Source organism: Aaosphaeria arxii (genome assembly GCF_010015735.1).
Source record: "Aaosphaeria arxii CBS 175.79 unplaced genomic scaffold BU24scaffold_1, whole genome shotgun sequence".
NCBI classification, from domain to species: Eukaryota; Fungi; Ascomycota; class Dothideomycetes; order Pleosporales; genus Aaosphaeria; species Aaosphaeria arxii.
Genome location: NW_022983474.1, coordinates 4,331,560 through 4,352,198, shown reverse-complemented (window position 1 = coordinate 4,352,198; position 20,639 = coordinate 4,331,560). Strand labels below are relative to the sequence as shown.

The following is a 20,639-nucleotide window of genomic DNA, read 5'->3' as shown; positions in this document are numbered from 1 at the left end:
CCTTTCGATGCATAGCCAGGCAGCATCACTGTGACTAACATTTCACTCTTTCTCAGAGAGATATGGGTAATTACCTAGATAACACAGTTGCTCACGCCTCTTCTAGCCGACCAAGTCAAACTGTATCCCCCGCCTACGTATAACAGGCGAGCAGCACGCATGATTTCTTATCGTAAAACTAACTGTCTTCTCTTCCCAATAGGTATGTTCATGGCAATAAGAACACATTGTCTGCTCCCTCATGGTGCCTACGTACGAAAAGGCTTAGGTATGCTTCCACATCAGGCACAGGTCTCTTCCTCAAGTCACTGATGCCAAACGATGAGCGAGGAGACGACAACGTATTGTATCTTGCTTCATCCTTTCCGACCCTCTGTAATCTGTCCTGCAGCCTCAAGTATGAGGTTGCCAGGTTCTGGGCCGTGATGGTGAAGCATTATATAAGGCATTCAACAGACACTGTACTCATCGCATCAGCTCTTTCAACAGCGTTCATTCCTTGCCTCTCTCACTCATCCACTCATTCATTATTTGATCTATTGTTCAAACAAGCCGGTCTTGTTTGTTTATCTTTCCCTTGACCGATAGCGCTTGAAATCTCTATTGATATAATTGCTATACTATCCTCGTATCTCCACCGCACGACTCGATAGCTTTCGAAGCACCAACCAACATGTTTGCATCAGTCAGATCCAGCAGCATGACCAGGCTTCTAGCCTTACTATTTGCTTTGCTTCTAGTCTTCAATGTCTGCACAGCACTCCCCGCGACGGACAAGTAAGTAAACCGCCATGCCCCCGCCCCCCCCTTCACTCCTCCGCAAAAGCTAACTTCCAAACCCAGTGACCCCCCCATCGAGGAGAAGCAATTGGCAACCCGCGGCAACGCACCGAGTACCTTCAAAGCGGACAAAAAAGTAAAAATGGGCAACACGCTCTTCTTCGCCGCCGAAGCGGGAGAGAAACACGGATCCGCGGGCTTCGACTCGTGCCTGGGGCTCCTGATCGTCGGCGACGGGGGCGCCATCATCGGACACTACAGTGCGACTGGCTCCGACATCAACAACGACTGGGGCGAGCGCCCCAATTCCGTCGCTGCGGCCGTTCCGAGACTTTTCAGGGAAAATCGAGCCAAGCTCACGCCGCATATGGAGATTTATATCTATGCTCAGCTCGACGAGAAGAAGAGGGTGAAATTCCAGACTCTGGTGGATGATATGCAGAGGCATATTGCTGGGGCGACGGGTGGCCATCGAGCTGTAGTTAAGACGTATTCGATAAAAACGGGTCGTGAGCCCATCGGGGGCAATTTCGTTGTAGAATACAAGTCAAAGGGAAAGGGATTCAAGGTTTCGTTCGCGAAATAGAGAGATTATGGACAGGCCTTCTGGTACATTCAGCGAACTGGAGTTTGGTTGCATTATATAGAGGTTCATGGGCAAACAAATAGATTATGGACTGGAGGTTATAGAGGGGACATTATAGAGGGGACATTATAGACTGGACATCATAGACTGGAGGTAATAGATTATAGACTACAGATTAGAGGTTTCGGGTTATAGATCATGAAATATAGATTACGACTCCCCAATTTTCAATTTCCAAACGCTTCCAAAGCTTCAAAGGCCCAGCTACCAGATCTCGTTCGTCAGTTCAGCGGCAAACTCTCACAACCACACCGTTCGGACGCTGAGAATGAGTTCAGTGTCCGTAGAGCAGCAAAGTTACCGCGTATATACGAGTCTCGAATGCCTAGTCTTCTGACAAGAAGCCACGAGGAACGGTCGCCTAGGGTGATCGTTGGTTCTCTGGATAATGCCGTTGGATGTACCCAGGTACATACGAGTAGCGAAGTACGTCTGGAGCTGTGAACGTATGTCTCCATTGCTAGTCGCAAAGTAAGTACGTCTTCATAGATTCGCATATCACCTCCCATCTTCCGCACAAACCTCATCACTAAATCCACGTGAAACCAACCATAAGCGCCTGTACAAGTGATGTGCATTTTGCAGGTGTATTTGCATTAATTATGTAATAAAGAAGAGAGAGGGAGAGAACGTCTAAACCTATACAGACACTTCCTCTCTCTTTTTCCCAAGTACTCTTCCCCTGGGGTCTATTTCCTTTCGTATGATAGTAACTAGTAGTAGTACAGTTGTATGATTTTCACCGCCTTACTCCTCGCTTCAAATGGGTGGCTCCGTCGAGAGTGGGCGTGGAAGGTAGGACGGACTGTCGAATGACTGGTGTGACGGGCACACCGAACGTGAGAAAGAGGGTACTCCGCATTCTCGTGCGAGCAGCAGCAGATATTCTCTTGTACAGTCCACCCCAAAGTCCGTCCCCTTCGATTTCAACAACCCCTTGAAGCGACGATCGGCGGTGATTATGGTGATGACGATAATGGCTCCCTTGCACTTTCGCAGAAGTTCGAACGACGGAACGAACAACGACCAAAAACCGGCCCCTGCCCAGTCCCGATTGGGTATCCTGATAATCAAAAAAAAAAGATGGGGTTTCGAAACTGAAAAACGCCATTTTGTGCTCCCAAAAATCCATGTGCTGATATGCAAAGAATGCAGATGGACAAAAACACATGGGCGAAAAACCGCATCCCATGTGAGGAAAATCTAATAAGGCGGGCGAGCTCAGGGACCAATAGCAGGACTCATCTCCGCGCTTTTGGGGTACTCCATCTGTTTGGGATACTCGTATAGCCTGTAGATATAGCGATTAGCTCGGGAATCCCATCTCCTCGACCGACGAGGCACTTACATGAACGTTTCATATCGGACTCCCCTCTTCTGTGTCCTCTTCAACCTGCCATCGCCAATCTCGACTCCGTCGTACAGGACGGGATCGAAGCTGACTTCCTTCCACTTCTTGACCAGTTCCCTCCAGTAGCATGCCTCAGCCGCGGGCGTCAGATACCTCTCGCGGAACGTCTGGACGCTGTTGTCGGCGATGCGCTTCGCCTTCTCGGGATGGGCCAGGAGGTCCTGCATGACGTTGTTCAGGTCGGAGAAGTCGCGCTCGACTTCGACGTAGTTCTGGAGAGGGCCGGTGGCGCGCATGAGGTAGTGGTGGTGCTGGATCCATTGCAGCTTGTGCGAGACGATGACGGAACGGCAGAGTTGGCGGTACTTTAGAGCGCCGGAATAACTCCTCCCTGTGTGTGTTGATGTCGTAGTTAGCTTACTGTTCCACGTTCCTTCGTGTGGGGGAAGATGGAAGGCCTGAGCCATAAGCGCGTCCACTTACCTTCGGCGTGCGCAATGAACATGTATCCACACTGGTCCACCGGACCCAAGAACTGGTCCTTATAGTTGGGAGTCGACCACGCCACTTGCCCTACATCACTCCAACTCTTCCCCCTCGCAGCATCTAGCAAAGCGCGCCTCAGCTTGGGCGCGAAGCTAATCTTGCCCCTCCAAACCAGTCGCTCGCGCTTCGAGTCCCAAGGCTCCACCGTCTCGCGCTGGCGCGCCTCGTCTGCGACCTCAGAAAAGGTGCCCAGATCCGGCATGTCCCAGCTCCAGAAGCCAAAGTCCGGAATCAGCCATAGCGAAGTGTCCTGCGCACGGCGTGCAAGGGTCCAGATGGGTTTGTTCGGCTGGGCAGGGAGGTCCTCTACCGAGAAGACGAACTCGACGTTCTCGATCGGGGCTTGTACGGGCGCGGAGGTGATGGCGCGGTGGAGGGAGGCCAGGACGGCGAGGGCCTTTTGGCGGTTGACGTTGTCGACGAGGTAGGTCTGCAGGACGTAGAGCTGTGTGGTGATGGGGGCGATCAGCATGTAAGGCATTCCATCTGGGGTGCGAAACCCTGTAAAGCTTATCTTACCTCTCCGTTATATATCATGGCACGCACCATGCCCTTGGATAGATTAAACGACGACAACAGTCGCTCCGTCACCTTGCCCAGCACGGTGCGCTGGTTCTTCGCCCTCTCGATGTCCTCGAACAACCCCGGGAATGCAACATGGCATTGGTCCTCGTCCAATCCGTAATTGTGTGAATCACGGCTGTACTGGAAGACCCATCTCTCCTCCTCGGAACCGATGTTGTGGTTCGTCGCGTTCTCGTAGAAGGCGGATTGGCTCGCGGCGCAATCGAGGCAGGTGTCGCAGGTGAAGACGGTGCTGTACTGGCAGAGACAGCGTCCGGCAGGGAGGACCTCCTTGACGAGGGTGGGCAGGGAAGGATTGTCGGATCGGGTGCCGTACAGGATCGAGCATACGAGGAAGACGATGAGGGCGCAGGCGGATGCTAGCAGGTAAGTGAGGGTGTCGGTTCGGCCTGCTCGCCGGCGCAATAACATTTTTTCGACCACTCTCATGAGGCGGAGAGCAGCAGAGTCGCTGCGTGCGAGATGAGGGAAGAATAAGTTATCATGGACGTCGGTGGGCGGATCCCAGGATGGACGGGAGGTTTGTGCCGCGAGCCCCAAGGAGGGGGGTTAAGACCGTCGCAAGCCTAATTCGCCAGGGACTTTCTGTTACTGTCGCTATTCACTTTTCTAAGAGTACGTGCGATGATGGGAGTCGAGGTCGAGTGGTCGTGGAGGGAAGGGAGAAGATCAGACCGAATTGGCGGACAGTGAGGCGATTAGGGAGTTCAGTCTACACGGTAGGTAGTTGAAGCGGTAGGAGGTAGGTGAGTAAGTGAGTTTGCTTGCGCGGCCACGGCATACGGGAAGCGGAAGGCTCCTAGCCACTCTGCCACTCCAGCCAACTACCTAACTAGTTGGACGCTTCTGTAAGCAGCCGGCGAGTTACAAAGTTGGCGGTAAAGCGCGTCCGTTCTAGGGAAATTAGTTCAAACTGACGTGCGTGCGTTCGTTCGACTTCGTTCTAGAGTAGAGGAGAGCAGAGTGGAGTCATTAGGAGACAAGAAAAAGGGGAGAGACATCGGAGACTCGAGTTCGTTGGTCAGTCAATCCCATCGAAATCGGAATCTCCGACCCCATAATAGCAACCGACATTGGAAGGGGATTCATTCAACATGATGAGGGAATACGAGTTAAGTCCTTGAAGCCATTTCCGAATCGGGTGCACGATCGATGTTTTAGATCAGATGCAACCCGCACTACATTACACCATGTGTACAAAGTTACGGTGTACACACACACTTCTCCCCATACAAATAGTGATTGCATATGGACGGAGTACTTACACGGCACATGATGGATGATACAAAGTAACCATCCCCATCTCTCCCCCAGCCCTTGCGAGGATATTCATGCATGGAAAAGAGCCTCACCACACACCAAACGAAACACAAACGCCCATCCGGCCCGATGCGTGTAACCATGACACATGCGCACATACGTTGTGACGTTGTTCGCAGACATCATAGGCTCTGTCCTCCGTACCATCATTCATTACTGATGATGATCTTCGATGATGGCAAGGTTACAAGTATACGATGCTGGGGGACAAAGTACGAGAGCACTCACTCGCGGAACACCGCGGCTCAACAATTCTTTCATGTGCGGACATCCTCAACCATCTCAACATGTCATTGCCGTCCGGCGCGTACGACGATATCAACAGAATGTACGGTGGTTCGCAGTTACGGACTACCAATTGTCCATATGTGAAAAGTGCTCGTGACTGTGACTGACTGTAACTCAACTCCCCTTCCCCTTTGCCTTCTCCACCCACAAGTGCAAGCAAACCGTAGCTAGAACTCATCCGGAACCATTCCCCTCAATTCACCTTCATACAAAACACCCACCTCAACCCCATCCTGCTCTGCTTGACCATTTCCGGAGGCCGCCGTCGTGCGTGAATGCAACATCACGTGACCCTCACCATTCACCCCCTCAACCTCAACCTCAACCTCAACCCTCGCACTCCTCGGACCTCTCAACCCGCCGTTTCATGGGTAACCCACTCTACTCTACTCTAGCAAGCAAGTCCAAAACGTCCCGTAACCCATCCACCTCTCACCGACCAATCCCCATTCACAAGACAACGTCAAAAACGCTGGGAAACTGGCTACTAGGCCACTGATACAGCGAATATCTGGTACACTAGCTAGTCTTCCGGAAATTACAACCACCCCCCTCCCCTCCCCTCTCCTCTCTCCTCCCGCCGCCAGTAACTTATTTCCTCTCCTCTCCAGCCATACTACTGGCTGGTACTCGTATGTTACAAGTACGCTCCTTTTTTCTTTCTTCCCGCCGCCCTTGGAATCGATCGGACGGAAAGGCGATCGATTGCACCCACAACCCCACGGGAAAAGAAGAGAGAGAGAGAGAGAGAGAAAATCCCGCAGTGCCGCTACCGTACGTAGTATAGTAGTGCGTGCTTCCCGTCCCCCAGTCTGCTACTCATACCATACGTAGTTTTCTGTAAAGTAAAAAGTCTGGGGCGATGTAAGATGTAACTTACCTCGGCACAAATGAATCTTCACGGCATGAGGTCGTCGAGGAAGGGAAGTGTATTATGAGGCAAGATATGTGAGGCGAGTTGTTATGGCAGTGATAATGACAAAAAATACATATATACGTATGTATGTTACTTGTATGTATGTATGTACGGCAGTTACTTTATCACACAGACAGACGGCCAAACTGAACCGAAACCAGACCAGACAATCTTGAAGCGCCGCCCCCACTCATGTGGTAGTAGTACTTAGATTGATAGCGAAAGAAACAACAATGCTGATGCAAGAGGAGACAGACAGATGCAGAGAGAAACGGTAATGGTATAGTGATCAACTTGGATAAGACAAGCGATGGGAAAATGCATGAGAGTGAAAGAAACAAATACAACAAATGAAAAAGAAGCGAAAGATGATGAATCCCCTTCCCGTAGTAGTATGCAGTCAGACAGCCTCGAATGATGATTGGTAAGAATGAAAAGTAGAAGAATTCTTCCTATGTGAAAAAGTGGTATATACAGAAGTGAATAGAAAATAATGCCCATCGAGGACTATGTACATCCTTCGAGAAGCCGAGCCCGTCTTCGGGCTCTGACATCAAAACGTTGAGAACAGCGACCAACAAGTCCCCAAAAAGGATGAGGTTACTTGTGATGTGTGTCGACCACTCCGGGTCAACGGCGCTCTTCTCGCCCATCTATCCCTTGGATGAGTCTTTTTACTCTCTAAATAGAAAGGACGTGCATGTCCTTCTGATCGGGCGTGGGTGGCATGCCCATGCCGAAGCCTACGCCGGCAGTCGTCTTGCCCCTCAGCGCGGCCAACCCACGACCCATCTCGCGCATTCGTTCACATCCTTTTCCAGGAGCCGGACGCTTCTCTTTGTCCTTGACTCCCTTGCGGTGCAGCTTCTTGTACAGCTGCTCTTTGCGTCGCAGACGCTTGTTTTCGAGTCCGATCTTGATGTCAATAGCCCGGCGGACAGGCATCTCACGGCACGTCTCATCTCCGTCCAAGTCGTCATCTGGTGGCAAGACTGACATGGGCGTTCTGGGAACAGAAGAAGCCATGAATGGAACGGGACGCTCAGCAAGGCCGCCCAGATTGATGTGCATGGGTTGACGATTTGGTGTCATGATGGCGGAGCCACGGCGTGTTGGTGGAGGTGACCTCAGACGAACCCCAGGAGCAGGGGACCGGGCACGCCTTGGAGAAGTTCCAAAAAGCTTGCGAGGTGGGGGAGATCGATGGACTGCTCGCTTAGTTGGCGGGGGAGATCTGTGGATGGCACGTTTTGTTGGTGGAGGGGATCGCAGGCGTCTAGGCGAAGCAGGTCGTCTTGCGGGACCGTTCGGCTTGCGTCCACGAGGATCGCCATCAAGATGGTCCATGGATCCATGGATCATGGCATATTGATCGCTCTCTGACACGATGTTGTCAGGTTCGTCGTCCTCGTCTTCCTCGTCCATATCAGGATCCGACTGGGGGAAAGTAGGGTCGATGTCTTGAGGGGTGATTCTGTGCTTGGCAGCACGACGACGCTCCAAGCAGGACATATACGCAGCCTCGAGTGGGCGATCTTCATCAAGGGTTCCACAGACGAAATCGGTGCTGTCGGGAAGCTCCGGGCTGGGTACTCGAATATTGACAGGGCGCGACTTTTTCCTCCTGCTTGGCTTCGGGGGCATTTTAAATCCTTCATCGCTGTCGTCAGATCCATTAGAAGACTCAGAGACAGTTCGGCGGGCGCTCGGTCGAATCTGCTCAAGATGTTCCACTGATGTTGCTGCTGTAGAAGCGCCAGGAGCCCACCAATTGAAATCGGAACCAGCATCGCTGTCGTCATCGGACACGGCGAAGCCCTCCTCATCATCGGTTTGGAATCCCTCATCAGAGGAAACATCCTCCTCTTCATCGTCATCGTCGAGGTCGTCGTCGTCGTCAAAATCAACGTCATCCTCGTCATCATCGTCAAGGTCCTCTTCGTCATCGAGAGCCTCCTCTTCAACCTCTTGCCCCAATTGTCGGAGGGTGTTCTCGATCCTAAGCGTGTCGGTGATGGTGAGACGGCTGCGATGGCAAGTAGATTCCTGTGTCCACTCCTCTACCTCTTCCTCGGAGCTTGCAAACTCATGGAACCGGAATGCCTCAGTGTGTGCAAGGTCCGAATTCGCACTAAGACGACGAGTTCGGTTTCGCGCAGCAGGCGATTTCTTGGTGCTCACAGGGGAGGCGTTACGGACGGTAGAGTTCGAATCACGGTGGGCTTTCTTCGGTCCTTTGGATGGCACTCTTTCGCGGCGTGCCGGAGGTGGAGGGCTGAAATTACGGCTCATCCGCGGCTTCTGTTCGTTGCATTGGGTGTCTGTGGAGATCTTGGTCGGACATGCGAACTTGATCGTGCATTTCCGTTTCGGAGGTTCCGCTGCTGATGATTCTGGTTCCTTTGGCTTTTCCACCGTCGCGGTCGCACGCGCGGGCTTGTCGCCGCAAGAAAATTTGATGGTGCAGCCACGTTTTGGTGCCTCTGTGGCAGGATTGGGGGTAGGAGTGGCGGTCGGTTTAGGCGCGTCCTTCTTCCCGCACGCAAAGGTGATGCAGCGTTTGCGACCCAGGGTGGCTTCAACATCATGTTCACTCGAGTCCGATTTCGTCGCTAGCTGCTTCTGCAGAGAAACGATATGTTCATCATCGTGGCGGACAACCGAGACTGACTGGTCAAGTGGTTTGTTGCTGAACATTGGGGCCATGTTGTGAAACGTAGCTGAGGGAAACGGTGGGCTGGGCGTGTTCGCGCGGGTTCCTGGGCTCGTGAGACCACCATCGCTTGTCAATTCAGCAGTGGAGGCGCTGTGACTACTCCAGGTAGAGGCGGACGAAAATCCTCGACGTAATTGTGAGTGTTCCATGTGCTCATCGGTGGGAGAATTGCTGTCCGAATGGAGTGCGCAGGTCAAGAGAGATTCTTTGCGTTCGCTGGCGGCGGGTCGTGATTTTGAGAAGGAAGCTTCGAAGGATTGGAGGATTTTGAGGCCAGATGGCCGGGGCGTGCGCTCTAAGTCTGGGGGTTCGTCCACGTCGGCCAGCAGCTCTTCTTCGGAAGACAGGAGGGCTGCACTATTTGTCGGCTGGTTTCGAAAGGCGCGCATTGCCGGGAGGGCGTTGGACGAAGCGTGGTTGTGTTCCGACTGTGCCATTGTTGCTGTATTGATGATGCACACTTTGGAGGAAAACCGGGCTTCACTATGGTTGAGTGCAGCTGGCGATTCAGGGAACAGGAATTCGTTCGTCCTTAAGAATTCGATTGGCGGTAGTGCGTGAGCGTTTCGAAATGTTGCGGATGCGTTGCTTCGCTTTAACACGGCGGAGTTTCGCAATTCCGGAGGGTGTAGAATAGAAAGTAGCGTATATTAGGAGAGAATGGAGGATATCCAGGTAAGGAGAATGTCGTGAGTAGGCGTTGTATCGTAAAAAGTAGTGGTGGTGGTTATTAGGTGCGGATATCGAATTGATACTGTGTTATTTGGATGCGATGCGGGATGGTACGGCGAGCAGGTAGGTGTGTGGAATATGTGTTGAGATTCGGATGTAGAGACCCGGAAGGAGGAAAAGGTTATAATATGAAGACGGACATGGCGAAGACTGAAGAAGGTCGTCTTAGAAGGAGAAGGGAAATGTGGGAGGAGGAGAAGGGCTTGCGAAGTGTCAGTGCCGTCATGTCATTGAGGTTGAGTTGGAAAGTGGGATGGGATGGGATATGGGTGATGAAAGAGAAGGGTAGGGCAGGGTAGGTGTGTAGGGTAGGTGGTGGCATGTACCTTGTCCGAAGGGTGTGGCGACGGCGGCACGACGGGGAGTGTGTAAGACGAGTGCGTGCGTGCGTGCGTGCTTGAATAATAATGCAGGCAGGTCTTGAACGGGCGGAAAGGTAGAGAAAGTCCGAAAGGTGGAAGTCGACAACGATGCAGCTGCTCTTGAAAAAAGAGTGCTACGACGAAGACACGACAGCAATCCGGTAGGTGGTGGTGGTGGTGGTGGTGGAGAGAGTGAAGAGTGAAGGAAGGATGATGATGTTGAGGAGGAGGAAGTCTTGAAAGGAAGAGAGAGAGGAAGAAAGATGAGGGAATTAAAGAGAGTAAAAAGGAAGTGTAGGGTGAGTGAGTGTAGGGTAAGTGCAAGTGCAAAGTGGGAAAGGGAAAAGAGGAGAAAATCGGGTAGGTTAGAGTGTGCAGACACTGTAGAGTAGTAGAGTAGTAGAGTAGTAGTACATAGACTGCAACTGCAGGGCAGGCGCGATGATGGTGGGTGGAAGGTGGGCGGTGGAGTGGAGTGGAGTTGGGAAGGCACGAAAGGGAAAGGGAAAGAGCGACGGGCGGGAGCCAAAGGGCGTTGGATTTAGCTAACGACCTAGGCACTAGGTAGAGGGAAATTTGGGGAGTGGGAGTGGGAGTGGGAGTGGGAGTGGGATGCCACTTTAGCGGGATCACTCAACTCACTCAGGTTACGATACATGTAATAATTGAAGGGCATCTCATTAGTGGTAGTGATCATTAGTAGAATAGTCCGTAGTATGCAGTTACTAACTAGGTACTAGGTGAGTGGTTGTGAATTAATTGGCGGGATCCGCGCAAAGGAATTACCAAGACGACACGGTTAGTTAACTAGTAGTAGTATACTCCGTGGAGACCAGAAGATATCGTACCAAGGCCAACCCATAGAAAACAAGCTCATGGCAAGCGCGCGTGCTGTACCCGCTCTCCCCCTCCCTCCCGCACAAGTCGAATTCAACGCTGCACAATAGACAAGCACAATTCCATTCTTGTGGATGTTTGAATATTTACTAACTGCATGTACAATAATTGTGAGTATCATCCATTCTACAGCAAACACGCCGAGCCAATATATGGGCCAGAGTCCGTTGCTTGGAACGACGCAACGACCAATGTAACCAATGCCGAAAGGGATAGGGTAATCAGACACTCGTCAACGTGCCTGGTGCGGCCAAAATTCATGCTGGACTGGACTGGCTGCAGGGCGCAAGTTGCCGGGTTACTCCTTTGATGGTAACTTTGTTCTGTTCCGTTTCGTTTCATTTCAGTACATTACATTACCGTTCCGTCGATCGTTGCCGTCTTCGATCGTGGCAATAGTTGCTGGGGGGAGAAAAGCACAGATACGAGGCAGGCAATTACTCGTACCAATTCTCTGCCATCATCTCAATTTCCATCGTGGATGAATCTTATATTCGGACTGTGCAGGAGAGGAATGAGGTTCACTATGACTGTACTACCGGTCGCAGCCTCGCAGCCTGGGCGCAGATCTATGTAGTGATACAGACAGCAGTCGGTAGATATTTGAAGGTGGATGAGATGAGATATGCATCGGAGCCAAGGAAAGTCAAAGATTGCTGCAAAGTAAATGTACATGCCACGACAGGATGGTAAGGTTGGATGGTTACTCCATACTGTAGCAAATGCTGTCTGCTGTCAAATTCGCCGCCGCCTTGTGAAATTTTCTTCTCTTCCCTATCCTTCCGCTGCCCTGCCCTTCTACCAATTGCTTACCAACGAGCACACATTCACAATTTTGAATGCTGACTCGGAGATGAATCGGCGAGGTGGTTAGTCATCTAGTCGTAAAGAAAAGAAAAGAAAGGAAGCAGAAGAGAAATGACAGAAAAGAAAACCGGAAATGGGTTGACCCAAAGGGAAGATCGCCAGGACTAGACCGGAAATAATGCTAGACTGGATACGCAATCCCGTAACCCGTAATTCCCCCCCCCCAAAGAGAGTCCGCACGTCCGCACTCGCAAGTCGCAAGTCGTAGCTATTTGTCGCCAGTCGCCAGTTGCAAGCAAGTCATTTCTGTCTGTCTCATTATCCTCATCGTTCGCAGTCTTGGTACACCCGGTACGGAGTACTCGTAATTAGTCTCAATGTTCAGTCTCAGCCTTGGTTGCATTCGCAACTCCGCCCGGCAACTCTTCAATCCTCTGTACCTCAACCAAAAGACACACAACTTGCCCCATCCGTCATCAAATTCCCGAATCTCTCAATTAACATGGATAGATTGTCCTTGCTCTTACCAAGCCCGCCAATAGTGAATTTCTTGAACCTGGTGCTGATCCACCTTCACGGATACAATACCGTGCTGTGCTCAGTGTGCTGTGCTCTGCTGTGCTGTATCTGAACCATGCTCCACTTCTCTCCACTCCACTCCGCCTCGCACACACCGTAATTATCACAATATGCACATACCGTACCTAGAGACAGAGAAGGGGGGATTGACAGATGTAATGGCATAAAAAGTAGGGCGGAATGTGGTAATTGGCGCCCCCCCAAATGTCAGAGAAATGTCATCCGTATCGCGTGTCTTCGGCCAACAGCCTCTCTCTTCCATTCGTCTTCCATTCGTCTTCCATCCGCCCGCTGCGACCATGTCAAAACTCACGATAGGACAAGCGGCTTCTGGTTGAAATTGGGGGTCCTCTGAGCTCTCCAATAATCCAACCAAATCCTCCCGCTTCGGCGACGTGTAGCTTCGTTGGTCCTAGCATCTGCATTTGCATCCTGCCTCCGTCGTTGCATTTACGAGCATCATCATTCCCAGTACCAGTCCAGTGTCCAAACCATCCTCCCCCATGTTATGTCCGAAGCTCGCTCCCTTCGCCTTGGATGCTCGACTAGACTCTCTTATGCCATGCTATACTTACACTTTTCCAATTGAGGAATGAAATTGGTTGCTTTTTGTCTCCTGTGTATTGCTTGCCCCGTCCTGTCCGCCTGTGCTGATTCTAACGTGTGGGCGCGCTACTCGCAACCTCGTTTTCTCAAATCGCGCATCCAACACACGCGCACGCGCACGCGCACATGCATACGCAAGTATTGTATTACTGTGTAATGTGTATATGCAAGCAAGCAACGCAGGTCAGCAAGCACGCACATAATGACAGACACACAGACACACAGACATCCGCGCGCACGCACGTAAACACATAAGCACCTGCAGCGGTACAACGTAGAGGAGGACCCTTATGTTTCCAAATCCGGTCGTTGCTGTGGTTCTGCCTATCTATCCGACCAACAACACCAACAGCAAAACAAACACAAGCATCTACAGAATAACGATTGATGATGATATTCATACCATTTGTTGTAATTTCTCATGGCTTTCATGACCACCAAACACACTAACTAAACACTCATTGTAACATCAACTGACCAAACACCGATACCACGCCTACGATGCTCGCTCAAACAAACCATCGACCCCTCTCATCTTCACCGCCTCTTCCAACCATCGACATCGACTCCGTATCCCAAGATCGATCTAACCGCGCCATTTAATTATAATTATCGTTTCTTACATCTCACTACTTGAACTTGAACTTACCGATATACACTCCTTCCATCGGAGAGTGGATCCTCTTTCATCCATGGTCATCTGACCACTTTGCACACCCCCTTCTTCGCTTCATCTTCGTCTTCGTCTTCATCCTTCCTTGTTCTCTTCTGGCCTATCAAACCCACCTCAAGCGCCATCAATCCTTCGACACCATTCCCAAATCACTCCTCCATACTAAATACAGTTCTCCTCTCCACGCTACGAGTCCAATTACCTCCCCACGTCCAACACACATCTCACGGTAAGTCCCGCCACCCCATGGCGAGCACGCGTCCTCAGGAGAATCCAAACAGAATCCAAGGCCAAAGTCAGTCAAGAGTCACCTCCCATCCTTTCGTTTACGTTTCGTCTCCTCTCGGCTCTAGTGCGTGGGTAGTCCAATCACCCAATCAGATGTTGCAAGCATTGTGTCTAGTCTACAGTATCCTTCCCGTCGATTCATATTCGTGCATTTCCTTGGAAGTTGAAGTCGACTCCTCGAGCGCCCTAACCGCCGCCGGGATATTTCTCAATCCTCTTTTTCACTACGGAGTACTGCTGGTGCTTTCGACCTCGCTACGAGGGGTGGGTGATGGTGCTGCGGTTGCAGTCGCGGTTGCAGATGGGGTGCGGGGAAGCTGTCATGTCCACCCACGATGGCACCACCCACCAACATCCAACCTCTGTATCGACCAATGATCCAGTACAACAACCCTTGAAGCAGGAGATATCCGACATGCATACTCTTGTTTGCACGCACATACGACACGGCGAGACCCCTCGCTGGACCCTTCTTCCCTTTACCCCTCAGCAGCGTTCTCCTCATCCACGGTCAGCAGAGCAAGAATCAAGGGAAAAGAAAAGCAAAGAAGTGAAGATGGTTGCACATCCATAGCTGCTGTATGGATTCATTCAGCCGTAAGATGCTTATTTCGACTTTGCTTTTACGCACCTCACGTTGCACGGCATCACGATCATCGTGTATGTACCGAGCATGTGCATGAGCCTGTGTGTCTATTCTATTACGAGGCACTTTGCTTTGCTTAGCATCCGCCCGCCGAGAAATACCTACAGTACCTTCCTTCAAGGGTCGCACTTCATAGGATAGGCAGGGCTGAGTGGGCGTGGAGCGACGGGCCGCGTATGTACTGTACTTACGAGTACTCCATATCGCAGGTCGCGCGTCGCATCTCGCAAGTCGCGAGCTCGTTGGGCCTCTCCGCCTCTACCAGCCATTCGGATGCCATACGAGGCTACGGAATGTTTTATCTTCCTGTATGGTGCCCGCACCAAAAGGTAGGCTGTAGTCAAAGTAGCCATGTGGATCGTGGGTTGTCGTGTCGTGTGCTCGTTGCAAGGTAGTTCCCCGCCGAGAATCATGCTTAGCCCCAAACGAGCAACTCGAATGCACGCACTGCCTGTCGCAGCCGCCGCCGTCGGCAGTGCGATTCTACCAATTGCTGTAATACAGATAGTTTACAAGTACAGTGCCGGAGTGGGTCGTGTCGTTCTGGAAATAATACAAGTCCATCACTTGTCTTGCTTGGAAATAACATGCCCGGCTGGCTGGCATAATGGGGTCCGTCTCTTGCGTTGCGTACCTAGTACATACAGTGACGTCGTTGTCGGGCCTCTGTTCCATCAATCACAACGTCTCTGCTCTGAATCTTGTTTCGCAAGAATCAAATTAAACATGCGATTACCACACGCCCGCAGTTTCCTTTGTGTGCAGTAACTCAACTACATCATCATCATTGTGGCAACTGTCAGACATGTCACGGCCACAGCCAAGGAATAGACGTTGTCTTGTACGCCTTTGTCAAGACCATTGGCGATCGGATACTCGGGTCTGAAATGCTTGCGAGCAGCAGTCCGGATGTTCGCCCGAGACTGCAATCATGTATCGCCATGAAAGCACCCCATCGTCACGGAATCAATGAATGAATGCATTTAATTTCCTACGAGGAGACGATTATTACTGACTGACTGACTAGGTGGCCTAACTCAATCATGACGCTTTCGGGTCAAATCTCTGTCGCGGGAAAGTGGTAATACTCGTACGAGTTCTACGTCCATCCAACACAACAATACCCGTACCTCAGAACAGCAGTCTTGGACCCTGATTCACAGCCCATCTCCTAGTGACGTACCTCTTCCCGTCCATTCACTGAATCGTGACAACACAACATTCCCAAACATGCACTCCGTAACCTATGCTGTCTCTCATGAATCGCACCCTAGAAAGTAGAGACACGGCGCGCCTGACATCGTCATCCTCATCATCAACACACAGACACACAGACACACAGACACACACAAAGAAAGTACCCTTTCCCGACGACACCCCCCGGCGCCGCAGATCATTCGTACACACGACCCACGTTTGTCTGTCATAGCCACCCACCACTCGTGTGGCGTCATGCACCGCAACTACCTATTTCGTAGATACTTACTTCGTAGGGCTGAGACGTGAGTGGGCTTTTTGACTGTGACAGCCTTGGTACTGTGCGGTGCGGTGCGGTGCGGTGGCAGGGCACGGAGAGCAGAGCATGGCGAAGGGGTGCGGCGTAAGCGTGTGGACGTCAATTGTCGGTACTTGAGGGTATGTTTTCGTTTGGGTTCGCTTCACTCACATACTGGTGGCTACAATTGTTGGTAAGTAGGGAGGTCTTTGGTAGGTAGGTAGGTAGGTAGGTTTTATGGTTCTGATAGGGCGAGGGGTTGGTGTGTGTCGCTGTGGTCGCTGGGGCGTGGTTTGTTGGGAAACCGACCGCGAGCGTGCGTTAGATACGTTGATGATAAAGAGGGAGGATGTTGTTCTTGGGGTTCTCGAGTCGATTCGTCTTTTCTTCCGATACTGTGGATTGCCTTTGTTGTGACTTTTCACTCGAAAACGTGGGGAATGCATATATTTAGTCGTGACATGAAGCTACGATCATGATTTTATTCTCGAAGAGAGTTTCTCGGGCCAGTCCGTCTTTTCCTTTGATACTCTGGGTCGCATTTGTCGTGACTTTCTGATCTGATAACAATGAGAAATGAATATATATGAGTCGTGATATGACAATTTAATCGTAACTTCACGTCCGTGTTTTGTACGATTGCAACGTTATATAAAACACCCAAAAAAGGCAGTTACTAAGAATATCGAGATTTAAATGAACAAATGATCGAATATGTATCAATTAGGTCTATAGAACTGGTCTAAAATAAAATCCAACACTTCAACCTTCTATGGGCGCGGCGATTTCTACCTCTATTAATGTCATCGGGATGTGGAGGGACCACTTCGCCCACAGCACCCGAACTCCATACTAACTAACCACATGCACAACGGCGGAACGAATCATAAAAGGACCTGCCTGTTCAGAACATCGTCTTCCCCAGATTGAGTGTAGATTGGCTAGTTCATTCCCTTTTTTTCGGGGTAGATCTGCTTGTGAGATTGCCGTCTGCTTTCCCCGCCCTTTTCGCAGAAACGGTATCGATGATCCCGAGTGTGGGGAAGAACGTCAACGGCGATGGATAGCAATGATAGCATTTGTTTGCTCATATGTGTGGGCTTATGCCTAAGGGAAACGGTTTAAAGCATGTATGATATCCACCACTTCGATAATCGACGTCCAATTGAGACCGACTCGTCGTGGTATATGGTGTTGCTAACCTCTTCGTTGAAGTTCACATAGGGATGGGAGAGAAGAATTATGTTTTGATATGCGGGTTGCTTGCTTCCGCGGCTCGGATTGTGGATTCTTGCTTCCGCGGCTCGGATTGTGTAGTTTGAGTTCGAATAGACTGTACGGTAGTCTGCAGATCGGCCTCTTAGTGCCTTGAACGATCGTGGAGGAGTGAAAGTTTTTCGTATATATGGATACACGACGCTGTTCTGTGGATGTCCATTAGCAACGCAAGCATCTCTTCGTTCTCTCCGAAGAATCGACTGTCACCTTGATTCACGACCATGGCACCTCTTCTCAGGTTCGGCATGCTCTTGACTGCCTTCTGCAGTCTCGTCAAGGCAACTCCCGTCGATGCATGCCCGCAAGACTACATCGACTGGCGAAACTTCAAAGCTAACGGCGTCAACCTCGGCGGCTGGCTCGTCCAAGAACCTAATATGGATCCTACATTCTGGTCGCAGAACTGCGGCAACGCAACCGACGAATGGACCTGCTGCGCGCAACTCGGCCACCAGTGCGGACCCATCCTCGAGCACCGCTACGCCACCTTCTACCAGCCCTCTGACATCGACAAGCTCGCCCGTGGGGGCGTGAAGCTCCTCCGCATCCCCACGACCTACGCCGCGTGGACTCAAGTCCCGGGCAGCCAGCTCTACAGCGGACGCCAGATCTCTCACCTCCGAGCCATCTCGCAGTACGCCATCGCCAAACACGGCATGCACATCGTCATTGACATCCACTCGCTCCCCGGCGGCATCAACGGGCAGACCATCGGCGAGGCAGACGGCCACTACGCCTGGTTCCACAACGCGACCAACCTCGCCTGGTCGCTGCGCGCCGTCGACGCCGCCCTGCGATACATCCAGACGTCCGGGAGCCCGCAGTCGTACACTTTGGCGCCCATCAACGAGCCCGTCGACAACCGCGACTTCTCGACGTTCGGATTCCCGGACTCCCTCTCCGAGGAGGGCGCAGCGTGGTTACTCGAGTTCATCGACGCGGTGCTGGCCCGCAGGGACGCCGTGGATCGCAGGATCCCGGTCATGGTCCAGGGCGGCTTCAGGACGTCGTCGTACTGGTTTGGAAAGTTCAGGCCGGGGACGAACATCGTCTTCGACGTGCACAACTACTACTTCGCAGGCAGGCCGACCGACTCGGACAACGTCACCGCGGTCATCTGCGACGACGCGAAGGTGTCGGCGGGGGGTGTGGGCGTGGGCGTGAGCGGGAAGTTCCCCGTCTTCGTTGGGGAGTGGAGCATCCAGACGGTCAGGAATAACAGGCTGGCGAACCGCAGGAGGAATCTCAACGCTGGTTTGTACGCCTTCGCCAAGTACACACAGGGCAGTGCGTACTGGAGCGCCAAGCAGTTGAACGACGTGAAGGTCGATGGTGAGGGCTTGTGGGGGGACTACTGGAACTATGAGGACTTTATTGACCTGGGAATCATCGCGCCCGGTGAGGGTAGGGCATACTGTGATTGATATCAAAAGATCGAGAAACAAGAGGCGTAGTCAACTATACCCCCCCACCATCGTGATAATCCAGAGTGCTCGCCTCTGACGGACGATGTTCTTTGCTGGCGTTCCGTCAAGACGTGCACTCCCTCTTCCCCTCAACAGACCATACACCGTAGCACCTATGATAGGAGTCGTACGGAAGTCTCCGTCCAACATCCAATCTGTAGCCTGTAGGTAACCAAGCCAAGTGCCCGTTCACCTCAGCACTTCGCACCTCGCACTGCGCACCTCGCACCTCGCACCCACACCCATCCCCTCGAGCATATCAGCGTTCTCTACTCCGTAGAATACCAAGAAATTTGGTCCTTCAAATGTAGAAGTTTTCGACGGAAATTCGAAAACCTACTCGATCAGGAAATTTGGTCGGCTTCATGGTGCCCTGAGAACGAATTGTGTCGAAGGGAGCTGCGAGATGTTGCAGGTGAATCATGCGGGAAGAGGCACACGGGGAAGGGGGAAACGGCTGGGAAGTCTGCAGGTCGGACTCTTCTGGGCGGTTTGATTTGCTTGCGGGCGTGCGCGCCGAGCCGAGCGAAACGACACCTTGCATGCTTTGATTGTGTTGCTTGAGGGACGATTGAGAGGGGTTGGTTGGATGATAACGACGGGAATCGATGTCTACACGCGGAAGAAGGAGAGGTCTGGACCTTGACGTCGATGTCAATGGCGACACATGTCATTCCCTTGCGTTTCATTGCAGTCATTGCAAAGGTTGCACGGCGCACGTTGGGCAAAGAGAGGTAACACCTTCAGGCAGAGACACAGCAAACGGACCATCAAACGGGCAGACGGCATGTAAGGGAGGTACCGTTTCGCCTGGATGCCTCGTTGCCTGCTCGTGTGTTTGCCCGTTTGCCTTTTTGCCTTCTTTGCCTACTTGCCTGCTCTTCACGTACTTGCTCGTTTGCCTTGTCTGCCTCTTGCTTTTCGGCATCCCTTGCAGATCAACGTTGAGTTGTCGTTCTGCCTCACCGCAATTCTTGAACGACGGAACACAACATGGGTCTCGACGCATCTTCCCCAAAAGAGTCTCAAAAGAGCCTTGGCATTTGGTCCTTCATGCACGCAGTTTTCGATGGAAACTCGAAAATGTACTCAATCAGGAAGGTTGAACACTTTGATCACTTGAACAGTGAGTGTTGTGGGACGCTGTGTAGACGAATTGAGATACGAGAACCCGACATACGTCTTGGCGTTTTGGTCCTTCAATTTTGACTGTTTTCGACGGAAAACTCGAAACCTTACTCAACCAGGAAAGTTGATCACTGGATCACTTGGAGAGCGAGTGTTGTGGGACGTTGTAGACGAATTGCAGTCCAATGTTTGGATACGAAAATACGATATAGGTCTTGGCATTTTGGTCCTTCAATTTTGACTGTTCTCGACGGAAATTCGAAGTCCTACTTAATCAGGAAAGTTGAACACTTGATCACTTGAATAGCCAGTGTCGTAAACCTTGGCATTTTGGTCCTTCATGCAAGCAGTTTTCGATGGAAACTCGAAAACGTCCTTAATCAGGAAAGCTGAACACATGGTCATTTGAACAGCCAGTGTCGCAAGTCTTAGTATTTTGGTCCTTCATGCAGGCAGTTTTTGATGGAATTCCGAAAACATGCTCAATCAGGAAAGCTGAACACTTGATCACTTGATCAGCGAGTGTCGTGGGAC

The 20,639-nt window shown here is 51.5% G+C and overlaps 7 protein-coding genes across 7 annotated transcripts; 3 read left to right on the top strand and 4 right to left on the bottom strand.

Annotated features, from left to right (window-relative positions):
* Positions 1 to 493: 493 nt before the first annotated feature.
* On the top strand, positions 494 to 1,465 carry BU24DRAFT_33115 (uncharacterized protein). Its single transcript, XM_033523033.1, has 2 exons — positions 494 to 777; positions 844 to 1,465. Exons 1-2 carry the CDS (start codon positions 674 to 676, stop codon positions 1,364 to 1,366), a joined length of 627 nt encoding a protein of 208 aa, XP_033390282.1. The 5' UTR covers positions 494 to 673; the 3' UTR covers positions 1,367 to 1,465.
* Positions 1,466 to 1,962: 497 nt separating this feature from the next.
* BU24DRAFT_33189 (uncharacterized protein) lies at positions 1,963 to 2,758 on the bottom strand. The gene has a single exon (XM_033523041.1). It carries the CDS (start codon positions 2,616 to 2,618, stop codon positions 2,166 to 2,168), a length of 453 nt encoding a protein of 150 aa, XP_033390281.1. The 5' UTR covers positions 2,619 to 2,758; the 3' UTR covers positions 1,963 to 2,165.
* BU24DRAFT_33136 (uncharacterized protein) lies at positions 2,641 to 4,689 on the bottom strand. Its single transcript, XM_033523037.1, has 4 exons — positions 3,843 to 4,689; positions 3,261 to 3,768; positions 2,775 to 3,168; positions 2,641 to 2,717 (listed from the first exon to the last, which is right to left on the bottom strand). Exons 1-4 carry the CDS (start codon positions 4,335 to 4,337, stop codon positions 2,648 to 2,650), a joined length of 1,467 nt encoding a protein of 488 aa, XP_033390280.1. The 5' UTR covers positions 4,338 to 4,689; the 3' UTR covers positions 2,641 to 2,647.
* A 2,424-nt stretch (positions 4,690 to 7,113) lies between these two features.
* On the bottom strand, positions 7,114 to 9,537 carry BU24DRAFT_339039 (uncharacterized protein; the record flags this gene model as incomplete). The annotated part of the gene is made up of 2 exons (XM_033523160.1): positions 7,114 to 8,813; positions 8,904 to 9,537. 2 exons carry the CDS (start codon positions 9,535 to 9,537, stop codon positions 7,114 to 7,116), a joined length of 2,334 nt encoding a protein of 777 aa, XP_033390279.1.
* A 479-nt stretch (positions 9,538 to 10,016) lies between these two features.
* On the bottom strand, positions 10,017 to 10,705 carry BU24DRAFT_438809 (uncharacterized protein; the record flags this gene model as incomplete). The annotated part of the gene is made up of 2 exons (XM_033530270.1): positions 10,017 to 10,082; positions 10,207 to 10,705. Coding segments are annotated over 2 exons (564 nt in total), but the record flags the coding sequence as incomplete, so codon positions are not given.
* A 7,027-nt stretch (positions 10,706 to 17,732) lies between these two features.
* On the top strand, positions 17,733 to 18,935 carry BU24DRAFT_430423 (glycoside hydrolase family 5 protein; the record flags this gene model as incomplete). The annotated part of the gene is made up of 1 exon (XM_033529813.1): positions 17,733 to 18,935. One exon carries the CDS (start codon positions 17,733 to 17,735, stop codon positions 18,933 to 18,935), a length of 1,203 nt encoding a protein of 400 aa, XP_033390277.1.
* Positions 18,936 to 19,299: 364 nt separating this feature from the next.
* Positions 19,300 to 20,282, top strand: BU24DRAFT_33025 (uncharacterized protein). Its single transcript, XM_033523022.1, has one exon. The coding sequence runs from the start codon at positions 19,586 to 19,588 to the stop codon at positions 20,081 to 20,083; it is 498 nt and encodes a 165-aa protein (XP_033390276.1). The 5' UTR covers positions 19,300 to 19,585; the 3' UTR covers positions 20,084 to 20,282.
* The last annotated feature ends 357 nt before the right edge of the window (positions 20,283 to 20,639 follow it).